Consider the following 15,846-nt stretch of genomic DNA (forward strand, 5'->3'; position numbering starts at 1 on the left):
GCCTGGTCACCCCTAACTGTCCTCTTTTGCCATCCTGGTTGCCCCTAACTGCCCTTCCCTGCTGCCCTAGTCACCCCTAACTGTCCCCCCTTGCCAGTCTGGCCGCCCCAAACTGCCTTCCCCTGTCAGCCTAGTCACCTCTAATTCTCCTCCCTTGCTGGCTTGGCCCTAACTGTCCTCTCCTGCAGGCCAGGTCACCCCAACTGCCCTCTTTTGCAACCCTGGTTGCCCCTAACTGCCCTCCCCTGCTGGCCTGGTTGCCCCTAACTGTACTCCCTTGCAGGTCTGGTTGCCCCAACTGCCCTCTCCTGGTTGCCTGGTCACCCCTAACTGCCCTCCCTTGACACCTGGTTGCCCCTAACTGCCCTTCCCTGCAGGCCGGGTCACCCCCAACTTCCCTCCTCTGTTGGCCTGGTCCCTCCCAACTGCCCTCCCCTGCTGGCCATATGTGTCCACATGGGGGCAGGATCTTTGACCACATGGGACAGCAATCTTGTGTGTTGGAGTGATGGTCAATCTGCATATTATCTTTTATTATATAGGATAGAGGCCTGGCGCATGGGTGGGGGCCAGCTGGTTTGCCCTGAAGGGTGTCCTGGATCAGGGTGGGGTTCCCTTGGGGCGTAGGGCAGCCTGGGCAAGGGGCCTGTGGTGGTTTGCATGCCAGCCACGCCCCTTGGTGACCCAAGCAGAGGCCCTGGTATCTGGGGTTTATTTATCTTTTACAATTGAAACTTTGTAGCCTAGAGCAGAGCCAAGCCTTCTGCTTGCTCCATGGCAGCAGCCATTTCTGCTGGGGATTATATATCTTCCATAATTGAAACTTTGTAGCCTTAAGTGGAGGCCAGGGCAGGCCAGGGTGTGTGGAAAGCTTGGCTTCCTCTATTGCTCGGGCAACCCTAGTCTCCTGCTCTTTCCAGCTCCGTGGCTGCTGCCATTTCTGTTTGGATTTGTTTACTTTCCTTCTATAAGTGAAACTCTGTAGCCTTGAGTGGAGGCCTAGGCCAGCAAGGGCAGGCACAAAGCTTGGATTCTTCCATTGCCTGGGAAACCCAAGCCTCCCTCCTGCTCTCTGTGGTTGTAGCCATCTTAGTTGGGTTTATTTGCATACTCACTCTGATTGGCTTATGGGCATGGCTTGTGGGTGTAGCGGAGCGATGGTTAATTTGCATATCACTCTTTTATTAGATAGGATATGCATTACCTATTGACAGAAACAAAGGGTGATAAGGCCTTTGGCAGCAAGGGAACCAGGTGGAGTGGGGCAATGGGGGGAAAAAAGGAGACACCTGTAAACTCTCAATAATAAAGATTTAAGAAAACCATATGGGGGATCTCTGTACAAGTTATATACATGTCTAACCACTATGCTATATACCTGAGTAACAAAATTTTGAACAGCTAACCCAATCCAATAATGAACTAAAAACAAACAGCATGATCAAGGAATTATAGTTCAGGAATTCAAGAATGATTCACTATCAAAAAATCTATCAATGCAATAGTAAAGTAAAAGAGAAAAATTACAGGATTATCTCTCAAATAAAGAATAGCATTTGATAGAGTTCAATATCTAGTCATGATTAAAGACGTCTAGAAAAATAAAAGGAAATTGTCTCAATTTGATAAAGGTCCCAGAACCTATAACCCAAGCCCATCACACTTCATGAAAGAATTTCAGATGCAGCCCTCTAAGGATGAAATCCACCAACTTCTACTGCCCTTGCTTCCTCTGCAGACTAGAGGGCTAGCCAGAAAAAAAGACACTGTTAACATGTCTTTTTATTTATTTATTTATTTATTTATTTATTTATTTATTTATTTATTTATATTTTTATTGATTTGAGAAAGAGAGGAAGAGAGAAGGAGGGAGAGATAGAAACAACAATGAGAATCACTGATCTGTCGTCTCCTGCACACCCTTCCTGGGAATAGAGCTCACAACTTAAGCATGTGTCCTGCCCAGGAATCAAACCAGCAACCTCTTGGTTCATGGGTCAATGCTCAACCACTGAGTGACACCAGCTGGGTGGTTAACATGTCTTGAAGAAAACATAACATATAAGAACCAGCAGAAGGAGATAAAATTGTCAATATTTGTAGGCGGTGTGCGCTGGTGGGGTCCCTCAGCCTGGCCTGCTCCCTCTCTCAATCCAGGGCCCCTCGGAAGATGTAGTACTGGGTGTGGGCACCGTGCTGCTCCCTCTCTCCTAGCTCTACTGCACCTGCTGCTACCGCTGCCGCTTGGTAGCATGCTAATGCGGAGGTGGGAGAGGCTTATGCCGCTGCAGCTGTACTTGCCAGCTGTGAGCCCAGTGTCTGGCGCCTGTCAGTCAGCTGAGTGGCGTTCCTGCATTGAGTGTCTGGCCCCTGGTGGTCAGTGTGCATCATAGCAATTGGTCTTTCAGTTGCTTAGGCATTTATTTATATATTAGAGGCCAGTGCATGAAATTCAGGCACTGGGGTGTGTGTGTGTGTGTGGGGGGGGGGGTGTTCCTCAGCCCAGTACCTCTTCAATCTGGGATCCCTTTCACAATTGGGACTGCTGGCTCCCAACTGCTTGTCTGCTGCATGCCTGACTGCTCCTAACCGCTTCTGCCTGCCAGCCTGATCACCCCCTGACCACTCCCCTTCCAGCATGATCAACACCTAACTGCCCTCCCCTGCTGGTCTGGTACCCCCAACTGCCCTCCCCTGCAGGCCTGGTCACCCCCAACTGCCCTCCCCTGCAGGACTGGTTCCCCCCAACTGTCCTTTCCTGCTGGCCTGGTTGCTCCTAACTGCCCTCCCCTGCCAGCCATCTTGTGATCTTGTGCGAGGGTGTGATGGTCACTTTGCATATTACCTCTTTATTATATAGGATTAGAGGCCCAGTGCATGAAGTTTGTGCACGGGTACTGTCCCTAAGCCTAGTCTGTGATCAGAGCCATCTTCCCCAGCTGCCAGCCCCCCTCCCCCGCTGCCACGCACCCTGGTTCCCAGTTTGCTATATCAGGCGATTGGAGTCTGAAGGCCAGGGGAGGAGGGACCGAGTGGTCAGCCGGTCCCGCCTGCTTGTGGCCCTGTCCGGCTAAGGGTCACCCTCTGTGTGTGGGGTGACCAGCAAGGCAGGGGCCTTTTCCTGGTGCTTCGCACACTCCTCGCTATGCACCCCCAGGTCTCTGTTTGCCATCAGGAGATGGGAGCCGGCCGGCCCGGGAAAGGGACTGAGAGGTGGTCAGTACACCTCATAGTGATTGGTCAAGCAGTCGTTCTGTCATTTTGGTCACTGGGCTTTTTTTATATAGGACTAGAGACCCAGCATTGTGTATGTGTAGGGTCCAGGAGGCCTAGCTGCCATAAGGGCCATTTCTGCTGCCCCAAGACACCTTGCACACTCCGCGGATGTTGCCGGCACCCAAGGGGTGGGGTTGCGGGGAGGGCCCAAGAGGTGCTCCATGAATCTCATGGTGACTGGTCTTTTGGTCATTTCAGTCATGACGCCTCTGGCCTTTTATTATTATGACAGATGAGAGTCCAGCAATGTTGGATATAAGAACTATTTACAAAACCCAATAGTGTGCCCTGATCGGTTTGGCTCAGTGGATAGAGCGTCGGCCTGCAGACTGAAGGGTCCCAGGTTTAATTCTAGTCAAGGGCATGTACCTTGATTGCGGGCACATTCCCAGTGGGGGTTGGGGGAGGCAGCTGATCGATGTTTCTCTCTCATCGATGTTTTTAACTCTCTATCCCTCTCCCTTCCTCTCTGTAAAAAGTCAATAAAAAAGGACATTATTTGAAGGATATCATGCAAAATGTTAATATCAGGTGACTAAGAAAAGATCATTGTAATGTCTAAAACTTACGAATTAATATTTAGACATCCAAAAAGATCTGAAGGGCCAGGTTGGGCAGATAGGACATGATACTCAAAAAAACAAGCAAATGAGTCAATAATACTGTAATAACTATGTACAGGCCAGGTGGTACTAGAAATATCAGAAGGGACCACTTTGTAAAGTATATGATTGTCTAACTGGTATGCTGTACACCTGAAACTCATACAAAATAATACTGAATGTAAACTGTAATTGAAAAAGAAAAACAAGCAAAAGATGTCATAGAAGGGGCTATACTGAGGGACCTTAGGAATCACAAACACTTGTATCCTCACACAAATGCAAACGAAAATAGACTCCGAACAGAGGAGAGGATTTTACAAAGTAGGACCAGGTCCATAATGGGTGGGGTACTAGGCAGGGAAGGCCAGGCAGCTCAGGACACCACTAACAAAAATGTGGGGGTACAAAGCATAGCATCCCCCACAGTTGTTGGGAGCAACAGAAGAAATGTTCACAGAGTGATATGGGCAGATTTCACCCAGAGTTCAATGCAAAGAGAAACAAAGTTTACACATAGTATCACAGTTGCATCTAGTTTAAAATCAGAACCCACCCACCAACATAATCCTATCTAATAAAAGAATAATATGCAGATTGACCATCACTCCAACACAAAAGATGGCTGCCCCCATGTAGATACAAGATGGCCAGCAGGGAAGAACAGTTGGGGGGACCAGGCCTGAAAGGGAGGGCAGTTGAGAGGGACCAGGCCTGCAAGGGAGCAGTTGGGGGCGATCAACCCTGCAGGGGAGGGCAGTTAGGGGTGACCAGGCCAGCAGAGGGAAGTAGGGGGCAAACAGGCTGGCAGGGGAGCAGTTAGACATCAATCAGGCTGACATGGGAGTGGTTAGGGGGTGATCAGGCTGGCAGGCAGAAGCAGTTAGGGGCAATCAGGAAGGCAGGCAGGTGAGCAGTTGGGAGCCAACAGTCCTGGATTGTGAGAGAGATGTTCAACTGCCCATTTAAACGAGCAGTCGGACATCCCTTGAGGGGTCCCAGATTGGAGAGGGTGCAGGCTGGGCTGAGGGACACTTTCCCCCTGTCCCCCCCCATCCCACCGGCATGAATTTTGTGTACCGGGCCTCTAGTGTACTTTATAAGAAATTAACATATGTGAGAACACACAAACCTATTCCATCAGAACAGGTGTCTATATCTAGGAGACAAGGGAGAATGAAAGACACAAAGAGAAGAAATATGCAGAGGGCCCTGAACACACCAGTGACAGCGTGCTCTTTAATCTTCGCTCTGCCCTGAACGTCCCCATCAAGAATTAGAAAGTAAGGGAAGGAAAGAGAAAATCATTAGGAAGCTAAAATCAGCTTTAACTCCATTGTGTTCACTGGGCAAGGTTCAAGTACAGCGCACAGGACCTGGGCACAGACCCCAGCCTCTGGGGCTTGTGTCTCAGCAGTGCAGCCATGGCAAAACCATGTAGCCAGGCTGCTGCTTCCTTATCTACAAAATGAGAAGTAGGATTCAATAACCTAATCTATAAGGTTGTTTCCAACTCTTTCTAGATTTTATGAGTTCACAGTTCTTCAATGAACACTAAAAAGCAGACACCCAAATTGAAAATTAAATGGTATAGATCTTTTCCTTTTAGTTACCAACTTTAGCAAAAGAAATCCTTCTCCAATAAAAATAAATTAAAAATATTCAGGACCAACACAATTCTCAGAACTATAAGAAAATAACAAAATTGCAGTCTAAATCCCCTTTCAACATTAATTCTATAGCGCTACTTCTTAGAGAATTATAGACCTAACGATAAAAAGATGTGTTTTATAAGGATGGCAGAACTTGCCAATATTTTAAATGACATAGGTGAGTCTCAAAGCTGGTCTTTCCTTCTAGAGCACATATGTCAAACACAAGGCCCGCGGGCCAAATCCAGCCCGGCAGGCCTTGCAATGTGGCCCGCACCGCGCTGTCATCACTGCACTCCGCTGTCAGTTTATGACATTGTCAGTTTATGACTGTTCAGTAAACTATTCGGCCCGCGATTTAGGCTGGATTTTAGATTTTGGCCCCTTCTCTGATTGAGTTCGACACCCCTATTCTAGAGAATTCTTCCATTAGAGAAAGATGCCGACATCCAAGAACACAATACCTTTCCAGCTGACACATGGCCCCAGCTTTCTGTTGTTATCTTGCTCCTCTAATGGTGTCCTGTCCACCTGAATCCCAGAGTCCTCTCTGCTCCAGGGCTGAGGATCACCTTCATCCTCACTATCTTCAGACCAATTCTGATGAAGAAAGGAAAAACACATATCCTTAGAAGGTGTAACAATGGAAGCTACTTATATTAAAAGATTAGGAAAATTTCAGAGGAAAAGCAGAAACTATATCAAATAAAATTTTTTCTAAATGTCTTGAATGTATGAAATTATTTTCAGTGGCAAAAATCCCAAGTTACAGTTCTTTAAAGGATACTTTGCATTCAATTTTCTAGTACTAAAGATTTTATATAAAATCTTAATGAATCTCCCATAATACACTACTCTAGTTCATTAAAGAGTGAAGTTGCTGCAAGACAGAAGGACCCATAAAAGTCATATATATCACTTGGAAGGGATTTGTATTTTCAATAGGAAAACTATTGACACTTACCGGTGTGTCTATATTCGGACTAAGGTCAATTTCTTCACCTTCCATCAAGTATTTCCCCCAGTCAAAATCATCTTTCTTTTCTAAAATGTAAAAGAAGGATCTTATCAGTTTTATTAAGTATGTGTGGGGGAAAAATCCACCCCAAACCTATAGGGAAAAAGTCTACCAAAACTCAAAATAAATTGCACTTGAAAATGTTTCTAATACATTTAAATTTCTTTATCAAAAATAATTTTTCTCTTCATATAATTGAGATTAGTTCAACTTACAAAGTCAGAATCATATTTTAAATGAAAATTTGCAATTGTAATTGTATACAAGGCAACAGAAATATTTTAGTTTCATAAATTTTTACAAAGTTTATAAAAAACAATTAAGCATTAAAATAATTTCTTTGTTATATAATAGAGTATCTGATAACATACCCACTTCTTTATCTCTTGGTATTTCCACGTAATTGTTATTTGAAGGCGAGTCAGAAAGACATAGGAGAAGTGACAGTATGGAATAATGCACATCTGTCTTTAAAACAAACAAACAAAAAAACACAAAACAAAACAAAAAGAGTATGAGCCACCGAGGTTGGCAAGAGCCTTTTAAAATTAGCTTGAGTAAAGAAAAGATAATCCCATGACTGCTATGTACTTGATTTTTTTTTTCTAGTTTGAGAAAACATGAATTATCCTATTTAATAAAAGCCTAATATGCAAATTGTCCCCTCAACTGGGAGTTCTGCTGGGAGTTTGATAGCTTGCTATGATGTATGCTAACCACCAGGGGGTGGAGCAGAACATGGTGGGTGTTGATGACACGGCGCTGGCAGCGGGCAGCAGTGGAGGTGCTGCAGGTCCTGATGGGCCCCGACAAGAGCAGGACCAGGGCAGGATGGTGGAGTAGGGGAGTGGCACCTGTAAGCCACTGGTCACCAGGTGGGGGCTGATTGCTTCGCCGTTACTAGTCACCCTGGGATTGGATCAGTGGGGTGACTAGGCCCCTGCAGGCAGTGACCAGCCAGGGCAGTGGGGAGGGAGCCACTGCCCTGCTCCCTCAGAACCTGGGAACCGGGTGGCACTGGGGCGATTGGTGGGGTGATCAAGTCCTGCAGGTGGTGACCAGTGGTAGTGGTTGGGGAGGGGCTGCCGCCAGGCTCCTTCAGTGCCTGGGAACCAGGCAGTGGCATGGTTGGCAGGGCGATCGGGCCCCTGCAGGCAGGAACCACCATGGGTAGCAGGCGGTGGGGCCACCACCCTGCTCCCAGGAGCTGAGGGTGAAATGTCAAATTGTAATTTTAAAACATTCCTTCTAATTATTTTCCTTTCAGTGTGCACAAATCAGTGCACCAGCCACTAGTTACCTAAATAAAACCTAACCTCTAAATTATCCTTAGAAATTTTATTTTTCAAGTACACTTTACGTTCAATATTATTTTGCATTAGTTTCAGGTATAAAGTGATTCCCTCCAATATTTCAATTACCCACCTGGCACCATACATAATTATTACAATATTATTGACTACATTCCCTATGCCATACTTTATATCCCTGACTATTCTGTAACTGCCAATTTGCACTTCTTAATCCCTTCACCTTTATCACCTAGTCCTTTAAACCCCATCTCCTCTGGCAACCACCTGTCTCTTCTCTTGTATCTATGAGCTTGTTTCTGTTTTGTTTATTTATTTTGTCCCCTTTAGATTCCACGTACAAGCGAAATAAGATGGCATTTGTCTTTCTCTGCCTGACTTATTTCACTCAGCATAACACCCTTTAGGTCTATCCATGTGGTTGTGAATGGTAGGAGTTCATGCTTTTTAAAAAAAAATATATCTTATTGATTTTGTACAGAGAGGAAGAGAGAGAGCCAGAGAGCCAGAAACATTGATGAGAGAGTCATCGATCAGCTGCCTCTTGCACACCCCCTACTGGGGATATGCCCGCAACCAAGGTACATGCCCTTGACCGGAATCGAACCTGGGACCTTTCAGTCCCCAAGCCGACGCTCTATCCATTGAGCCAAACCGGTTTTGGCAGGAGTTCATGCTTTTAGTGGCTAAGGACTTGTCCATCATGTATGTACCACTCCATATTTTATACTTCAAATGTGCATACATAAGGAACCTGTCCAAAATGCATTACCTAAATCATAATGAGGAATCATCAGACACATCTAAATTGAGAGAGATAAGTTACCAATAATTGGCCTGCGCAGGTCAAGAAAAAGAAAGGCATCTATTCCAGATTAGACGCAATTGCTGAAACTGAGCAAGGGAGCATAGGAGTTCCTTTTACTATTCTTTAAGTTTTCTTTATATTTCTTTAAAACTTAAATTATATTTAAAAAGTTATCAAAATAAAAATGCTCCAAATTTGCTAAAAATCAAAACTATGCATGGAAAGGAGAGGTGGGTTAAATTCAAGGGAGGTATGGGAAGGTCTAATACCTATATATTAGGGACCAACTCTCCCTATTCTGTAGTCCAGAGCACCTTCTGTCCATCTCCATTGTGTTAATTCACCCTATATAATAAAAACCTAATACGCAAATCGACCAAATGGCAGAACAACTGGTCACTATAATGTGCACTGATCAACAGGTGGCAGATGCTCAATGCAGGAGCTGGCCCCAGGTCAGCCAAGGCGGGTGCCAGCAGGGGGCCTCTCTGATTGCCTCAGATGGGCCCTGATCACTGGCCAAGCCTAGGCTCCCTACTAGTGCACGAATTTCATGCACCAGGCCTCTAGTAATAATAATAATTAAGATAATTATTTGGTGGTACCATGTCTTTTTTACTCCGTATTTCCACCACTTAGTATGATGGTGGAGATAGAATACAAACTTGGTAAACTTTCCTGGAAACATAAAGCTCACTGAGAAGGTTGCAAGGGCTTCCTTTTTATTGGTAATTTCTCATCTGCTTAAAAATGTGTGAGATTCCTTCACAGAGAATTTTTATTCCCCAGAAAAAAATAATCTAAAATGGAAATACAGTTGACCCTTGAACAATGCAGGGATTTGAGATGCTAACCATGCACAGAATGAAAAATGTACATACACAGCCAAAACCGGTTTGGCTCAGTGGTAGAGCGTCGGTCTGCGGACTGAAAGGTCCTGGGTTCGATTCTGGTCAGGGGCATGTACGTTGGTTGCGGGCACATCCCCAGTAGGGGGTGTGCAAGAGGCAGCTGGTCGATGTTTCTCTCTCATAGACATTTCTAGCTCTCTATCTCTCTCCCTTCATCTCTGTAAAAAATCAATAAAATATATTTAAAAAAAAAGAAAAATGTACATACACAGATTCCCAACTGCCAGCTGACCCTTGAATGACTTGGGTTTGAGTGCTGTGGCTCAATTGAAGTGGGTCACTGCATATAACTGGATCCATGCAGGTTAAACCCACATTGTTCAAGGGGTCAACTGCACTTGAAGAAAATAACTCTCACTATATGAATCTATTATTTATTAACAATTACTGTCAGATTGGATTTGGGGTGTGTGTGTGGAGGGTTTGTGCACCTGAAAGAGGTGAAACTTACCAGTGAGTGAGGAAAGATGTATGGAGTATGGCATAATGGAGGGTGGTAGTCTTAAAACCCTGTCCCCAAAAACTAATTATAAAGCTGCACAAAATTGCCAAAACAACCATTTCAGTGCTCTGCTTCAAGCACAGGAAGTGTTAATCCATAAAAATGACCTTGTGACCACTCAGAAACTCTATTTCTTAAACATGACCCATTCTCTTTTCCGTCCCATTCACTCCCTCTTAGGACATCAGAGTCTGGTCAACATCAAACTGTCAAGATGCCCTAACCAGTTTGGCTCAGTGGATACAGTGTCAGCCTGTGGACTGAAGGGTCTCAGGTTCGATTCTGATCAAGGGTATGTACCTTGGTTTCAGGTACATTCCCAGTAGGGCATTTGCAGGAGGCAGTTGATCGATGTTTTTCTCTCATCAATCTTCCTAACTCTCTATCCCTCTCCCTTCCTCTCTGTAAAAAATCAATAAAATATATATTTAAAAAACAAACTGTCTTAAGAACAAGCCTCAGGTCTGTGGACCTCGGAAACAGTTTTCGTCAAGGTAAAGATAACACCATAACTTCAGTTGAAACCCTGAATAACCCCACGACCACATCCTCAAGAAACCAGACAGAACAATGCCATGATTGTATCAGGACATGATACAAAAACCAACTACTTCCTCCTCTGGTCCCAACCAATCAGCAGAGAGCATGATCTCAACTCTGTTAGCCACCATACCATGATTAATGATTGTCCCCCATATACATTCCCTGGAAGCCATCAGGGAGCCAGGTCTTTGAGCATTGCTTACCCATGACTCTGGGCTTGGCACCATTTCCTGAACTAAAAAAGCCTCTCTTTCTTGGATGCAAACTCCTGATCACGTTTGATGGGCTGCAGAGTCTGTTAACGAATAGTGTGAGTTTGTGGCACATCTGCCTGGGACCATCTCCCCGCCTCCCTCCAGCTCCATCAGAGTGGACAGAGAGTGAAAACAAGCAGCCTTGTTGCTGTTCTCCAAGGAGGTTTACTTGATCCTGAGAGCTGTCTGTTAAAGTGGCAACTGCAGTGGCAAGTGAGCAGGGGAGCCAGTGACTGCTGGCCGTGTGGAGCAAGTAGTGGGCCGGCAGGACAGCTGAGGGTTCACCAAGCAGCTCCTGGGGGCCAGACAGGGGGTTGCTAAGCTCCCCACATGTCTGGGACTGACTAGAGGCTGTGATATGCACAGCAGGCCGAGTGGACCCATGCCTCTCACGTGCTGCTGGCTAAGGGAGTGGAGCCCGTGCACAGAGGAGATGAGAACTAACAAAGTACAAGCAAGGACAGACTTGAAAGTGGACTTAAGTATGCATGTACTTCTCAGTCCACACACAAATAAAGCAGATGAATACCCCAAATCATTTGAAGTAATATACCATATGTCATGGACTGAATGTCAAATTCACATGTTTAAACTCGAATCCCCAATTTGATGGTATTTGGAGGTGGGGTCTTTGGGAAGTAATTAGGTCATGAGGTTGGAGCCCTGATCCGATGGGATAAAAAAAGATAGCAGAGCCCTGGCCAGTGTGGCTCATGCACATGTTCGATTCCTGTTCAAGGGCACATGTTTGGGTTGCAGGTTTGATCCTTAGACCCTGTCAGGGAACGTGCAGGAGGCAATCAATCAAGAAACTTAAATTTTTTTTCCCCCTCTCTCTTCTCTCCCTTCCATTCTTTCTAAAACTCAATGGGAAAAATATCCTCAGGTGAGGATTAACAGCAACAACAAAAGGAGATAGCAAAGAGCTCTCTGGCCATGTGAGGACTTGGAGAGAAGGTGGCCTTTTACCAGTCAAGTGGGTCCTCACCAGCAACCAAACTGGCCGGCACACTGACCTTAGACCTTCTAGCCTCCTCAGCTTATGAAAGGAAATTTCTGTTTTTAAGTCCTTGGTATTTTGTATGGCAGCTCCAGCTGAAGAAGACATCACATTAATAGAATACAAAGCAAAAAAACATTATCTCAAAGATGCAGAAAGATATCTGACAAAAATTCAACACTTGCTCTCAACACACTGGGAATAAAAGGGAACATGCACAACACGCTGAAGGGGATTCAGTGGAAACCTACAACTAACATAATAATGGCCAGAACTGAAGCTTTCCCTCCAAGGCCAGTAACAAGGCACAGATGTGCACTCTGGCTTTTGTTCAGCATTTTTTCGAAGTTTCCAGCAATACAGTAAGCTGAAAAACAAAAACTACTCTATACCAGAAAGGAAGGAGTGACTTTAATCAGCGATGACATGATTATAGAAAGCTAGTGGCCTGGTGCAGGAATTCATGCACACTGAGAGGAAACTAATTAGAAGAAATATTTTAATATCACTATTCACCCCTTATAATAGAAGTATCAACCAAATTCATGATCGACAATGACACATCAAAACACACGTGTGATTGGTGCCAGAGAGCTTTATATGTATCGCACATTTGCCAATCAACTTAGTCTTTTATACATATAGAATGAACTTGCTTAATTAGACCTGCTTTCTGATGTAGCTAAACGTTTTCCAACCCAGTGAAGCACCCCAACTTCTCTTTTAGGTAATTGTTCACAACACAGCAGTAAAAATCAACACAAAGCAGATTATTATTGTAGATCATGCAGGGAGAACAAAGGGTGAAATATTTAACTGCAGCAGTGTTTGACTATATTCTGCACAGTGACAAAAAACCTAAAGTCATTTTCTAGGTCCACCATTTCTTACTTCTTTTCAGCTGAGTCAAGTTTCTAGGCTTTCTAAATCTCCGTTTTCCAGCTAATGAAAAGAAAATAGGATTCTGACAGAAAAAAATGGCGATGGAAGAGACAGACATGTTCCGAGCCTTATCCTGGAGCAGATAGGAAAGCTGAGGGTCTCACGGGGAGTGTCCATTGGTGAGTTAAGGGACAGCTAAACTACAGGAAAAGGTGGGGACTGCAGGACAGGGCGCCCCTGACCAGGAGCCTCTACTGCTGCTGGGTTCTCTCCCAGAACCAATGGCTCAGATGCAGAGAGCGTGCCATCTTGAAGGGGAAAGTGGATGTTATCGGAAGCCTAAAAATCTACAACTGCGGCACCCACCAGCTGCGAGCCCCAGAGCACCGGTCCCCAATTGGCGCAAACACGCGATTCAGAGGAGCTCTACACTCCACCACAAGAAAGGTCAGATTTCGCCTGGGATAAGGTGAGGTCTCTGATCCCGGCAGGACAGAGAAAAGCGCGCACTGTGGGAGCTGGAGAATCAGGGAAGTCTGCACCTAGAAAAATCCGTGGCTGTTGGGCTGGCGTGATCCGTGAATGTGGAAGGGGGTCCTCAGAGCTGCTAACAGAGGGGATCTCTAAAAACCAACCCATTTTGCTGACACAGAAGGACAGCCTGAAGTTTGGAAGTGTGCCAGCTGCTTGGACACAGGGGGAAAAGGGGACTGTGCAGACTTGCACGTGGCCCAGAGTTTGCACACTTGCGCTTTTTCCTCTTTGAATCCTTGCTTCTGAATGCTAGGCCTAACGCATGAGATTGCCCAGTTGGGGACACCCTCGGAGACTGCAGGGGAAAGTTGTTTTTCTGGAACCTGGGGGTCAGAGCGGGGAGTGACTGTCAGAGAACCAGCTCCAGGGCGGCCCACTTCCACAGACCAGCATTGAGTGTCACAGGGAAAGCAGACCTAAGCACAGGCTAGAGAGGATCTACAGACCCAGAGGTCAATCCAGAAACACTGCCACGCAGGGGCTGAATCACAAATTGCCTCTTGTGTAATCATAAATAAAGGAATATAAGAAAAGACACACTGCCTGCTTAAAAATCAGGGTTGGCTTACAACACTGAGGAGCGGTGGAACGCAGGGAATGCAATACTGTCCTGACTGGGAAACAGGCGTGCTAAACAGAACAGTAGAGGAAGTGAATGACCTTCACTACTGCACATTTTATTTTTATTATTTTAATTTTTTAAAATCTTTTACTTCAGAAACTAATTTTTTTTCTTTTTTCCTCACTTGATTTTACCTTTTTAATTACATTTTCATTTCAATCAGTATTATTACTACTACTATTTTATGTTGTTGTTTTTTTTAAGTGTAATTTTATTTTCTCTTTATTTTACTTGAGTTTTCTCAAAAAATTAAAAATAGAACTCCCATTTGACCCAGTGATCCCACTCCTAGGAATATATCCCAAGAAACTAGAAATACAAATCAGAACCCCTATGTTCATAGCAGCACAATTCACCATAGCTAAGATCAGATGAGTGGATTAAAAAACTCTAGTACATCTACACAATGGAATACTATGCTTACCATTTGCAACAACATGGATGAAGATGTAGAGCATTATGCTAAGTGAAATAAGCTAGGCAGAGAAAGATAAATATCACAGGATCTCAGTCATTTGAGGAATATAATGAACAAAATAAATTTATGAACAAAAATAGATCCAGACACAGAGAAACATTAATCAGAATGTCAAACCTCAGGGAAGGTATGGGAGGGTGGGAGTAAGAGGGAAAGGTCAACTAAAGGACTTAGATGCATGCATATAAGCCTAATCAATGAACACAAACAACAGAGAGGGTGGGGATATGAATGGGAGGTGGGGGGTAATGGGGAATAATGACCCATTTTTAAGATCTTAATCAATAAAGAAATAAAAAAAGAAAGAAGGAAAATAGGATTCCATCGAATCTCCTATACCTACCCCAGGACTTTTGTGAGGATCAAATGAGATGAGGCATGGGAAAACACTTCACAGATATTGGTTAAAGTGCAAATGTTTTCAACTGGCTATAAAGCAAGTTTTGTTCCTGTGATGAAGAAACTATAAGGAGGGTAGTCGCTAGGGAGAGGAAGTTGGGTGTTGCTATGTGATGTCATTACCTGGACAGACACTTAACATATTACACACACACACACACACACACACACACAGACTAGGGGCCCAGTGCACAAATTTGTGCACCTTGAAAGGAACTGTGGGCTGTGAGGTTGCAGTAAGCACAGGGGCAAGCATCAGCTCATCATCTGTGCCCCTGCCCAGCCCCTCCCGCCGTGGCCCTTGGTTCTGTCTGCTGGCAGCCCTGTTCCAACCACACGCTGATGGCGCTGTGCTGCTTGCACCCACTGACAGCACAGAGCAATTGGGGCTGGTGTCTGCAGTGGGTGCAAGTGGTGGCTGCTGCCCTAATTGCCCCTCAGAAGCAGGGGAAAGTGGAGAAGCCCTCAGGGGTGATTAGGGTCAGCAGCCACCACTTGCACTTGCTGATGGCGTCAATTGATCGGGACTGGCACCGGGCACCAGCAGTGGGTGCAAGAGGCAGCTCTGGCGCCAGCTGTGAGCGGGGCCGGTGCTGGCAGTGGGTGCTAGCAGTATCTCCAATGCCGACAGTGTGAGTGGGCTTGGCGCCGGCAGCAGGTATGAGTACCAGGTGGGGCCGCGGTGTGTGGGAGCAAAGAGTTTTCAGTAACCACCAGAGGCTTGCCCTAGTGACAGTGACCGGCGCCCTGCCTTGGTCTGGTGCCCCCGCTCACCTGTTCCACCATCCCGCCATGGCGAAGGCCCACTACTTTCCACACATGCTCCCTGGTGGTCATAGCATATCAGAGCGACCAGTTGTACGGTTGTTCTGCCATTCGGTCTATTTGCATATTAGCCTTTTATTATATAGTATACTAAGCAATCCAGAAGAAAATTGCAAGAATAAAGCTATTATCAAGAATAAAATATTTTTTATATGCTAGCAATAAGGAATCTGAAAACGAAATTAAGAAGACAATTCCTTTCATAATAACACCAAACAGGATAAAGTATT

At 45.2% G+C, this 15,846-nt stretch overlaps 1 protein-coding gene across 2 annotated transcripts in view; it reads right to left on the reverse strand.

Moving 5' to 3' along the window:
- TUBGCP5 (tubulin gamma complex component 5) overlaps nucleotides 1-15,846 on the reverse strand; it is a 98,380-nt gene that overhangs the window by 55,081 nt on the left and 27,453 nt on the right. For both annotated transcript variants that reach the window (XM_084899009.1, XM_084899010.1), the window contains 3 exons: nucleotides 6,920-7,016; nucleotides 6,495-6,574; nucleotides 5,995-6,130 (listed from right to left, as the gene is read on the reverse strand). In XM_084899009.1, coding sequence (XP_084755135.1) covers nucleotides 5,995-6,130; nucleotides 6,495-6,574; nucleotides 6,920-7,016 — 313 coding nt within the window. The remainder of the gene's footprint in view (nucleotides 1-5,994; nucleotides 6,131-6,494; nucleotides 6,575-6,919; nucleotides 7,017-15,846) is intronic.

The sequence above is a fragment of the Pipistrellus hanaki genome (assembly GCF_964339955.1).
Source record: "Pipistrellus hanaki genome assembly, chromosome: 11".
In the NCBI taxonomy this organism is placed as follows: Eukaryota; Metazoa; Chordata; class Mammalia; order Chiroptera; family Vespertilionidae; genus Pipistrellus; species Pipistrellus hanaki.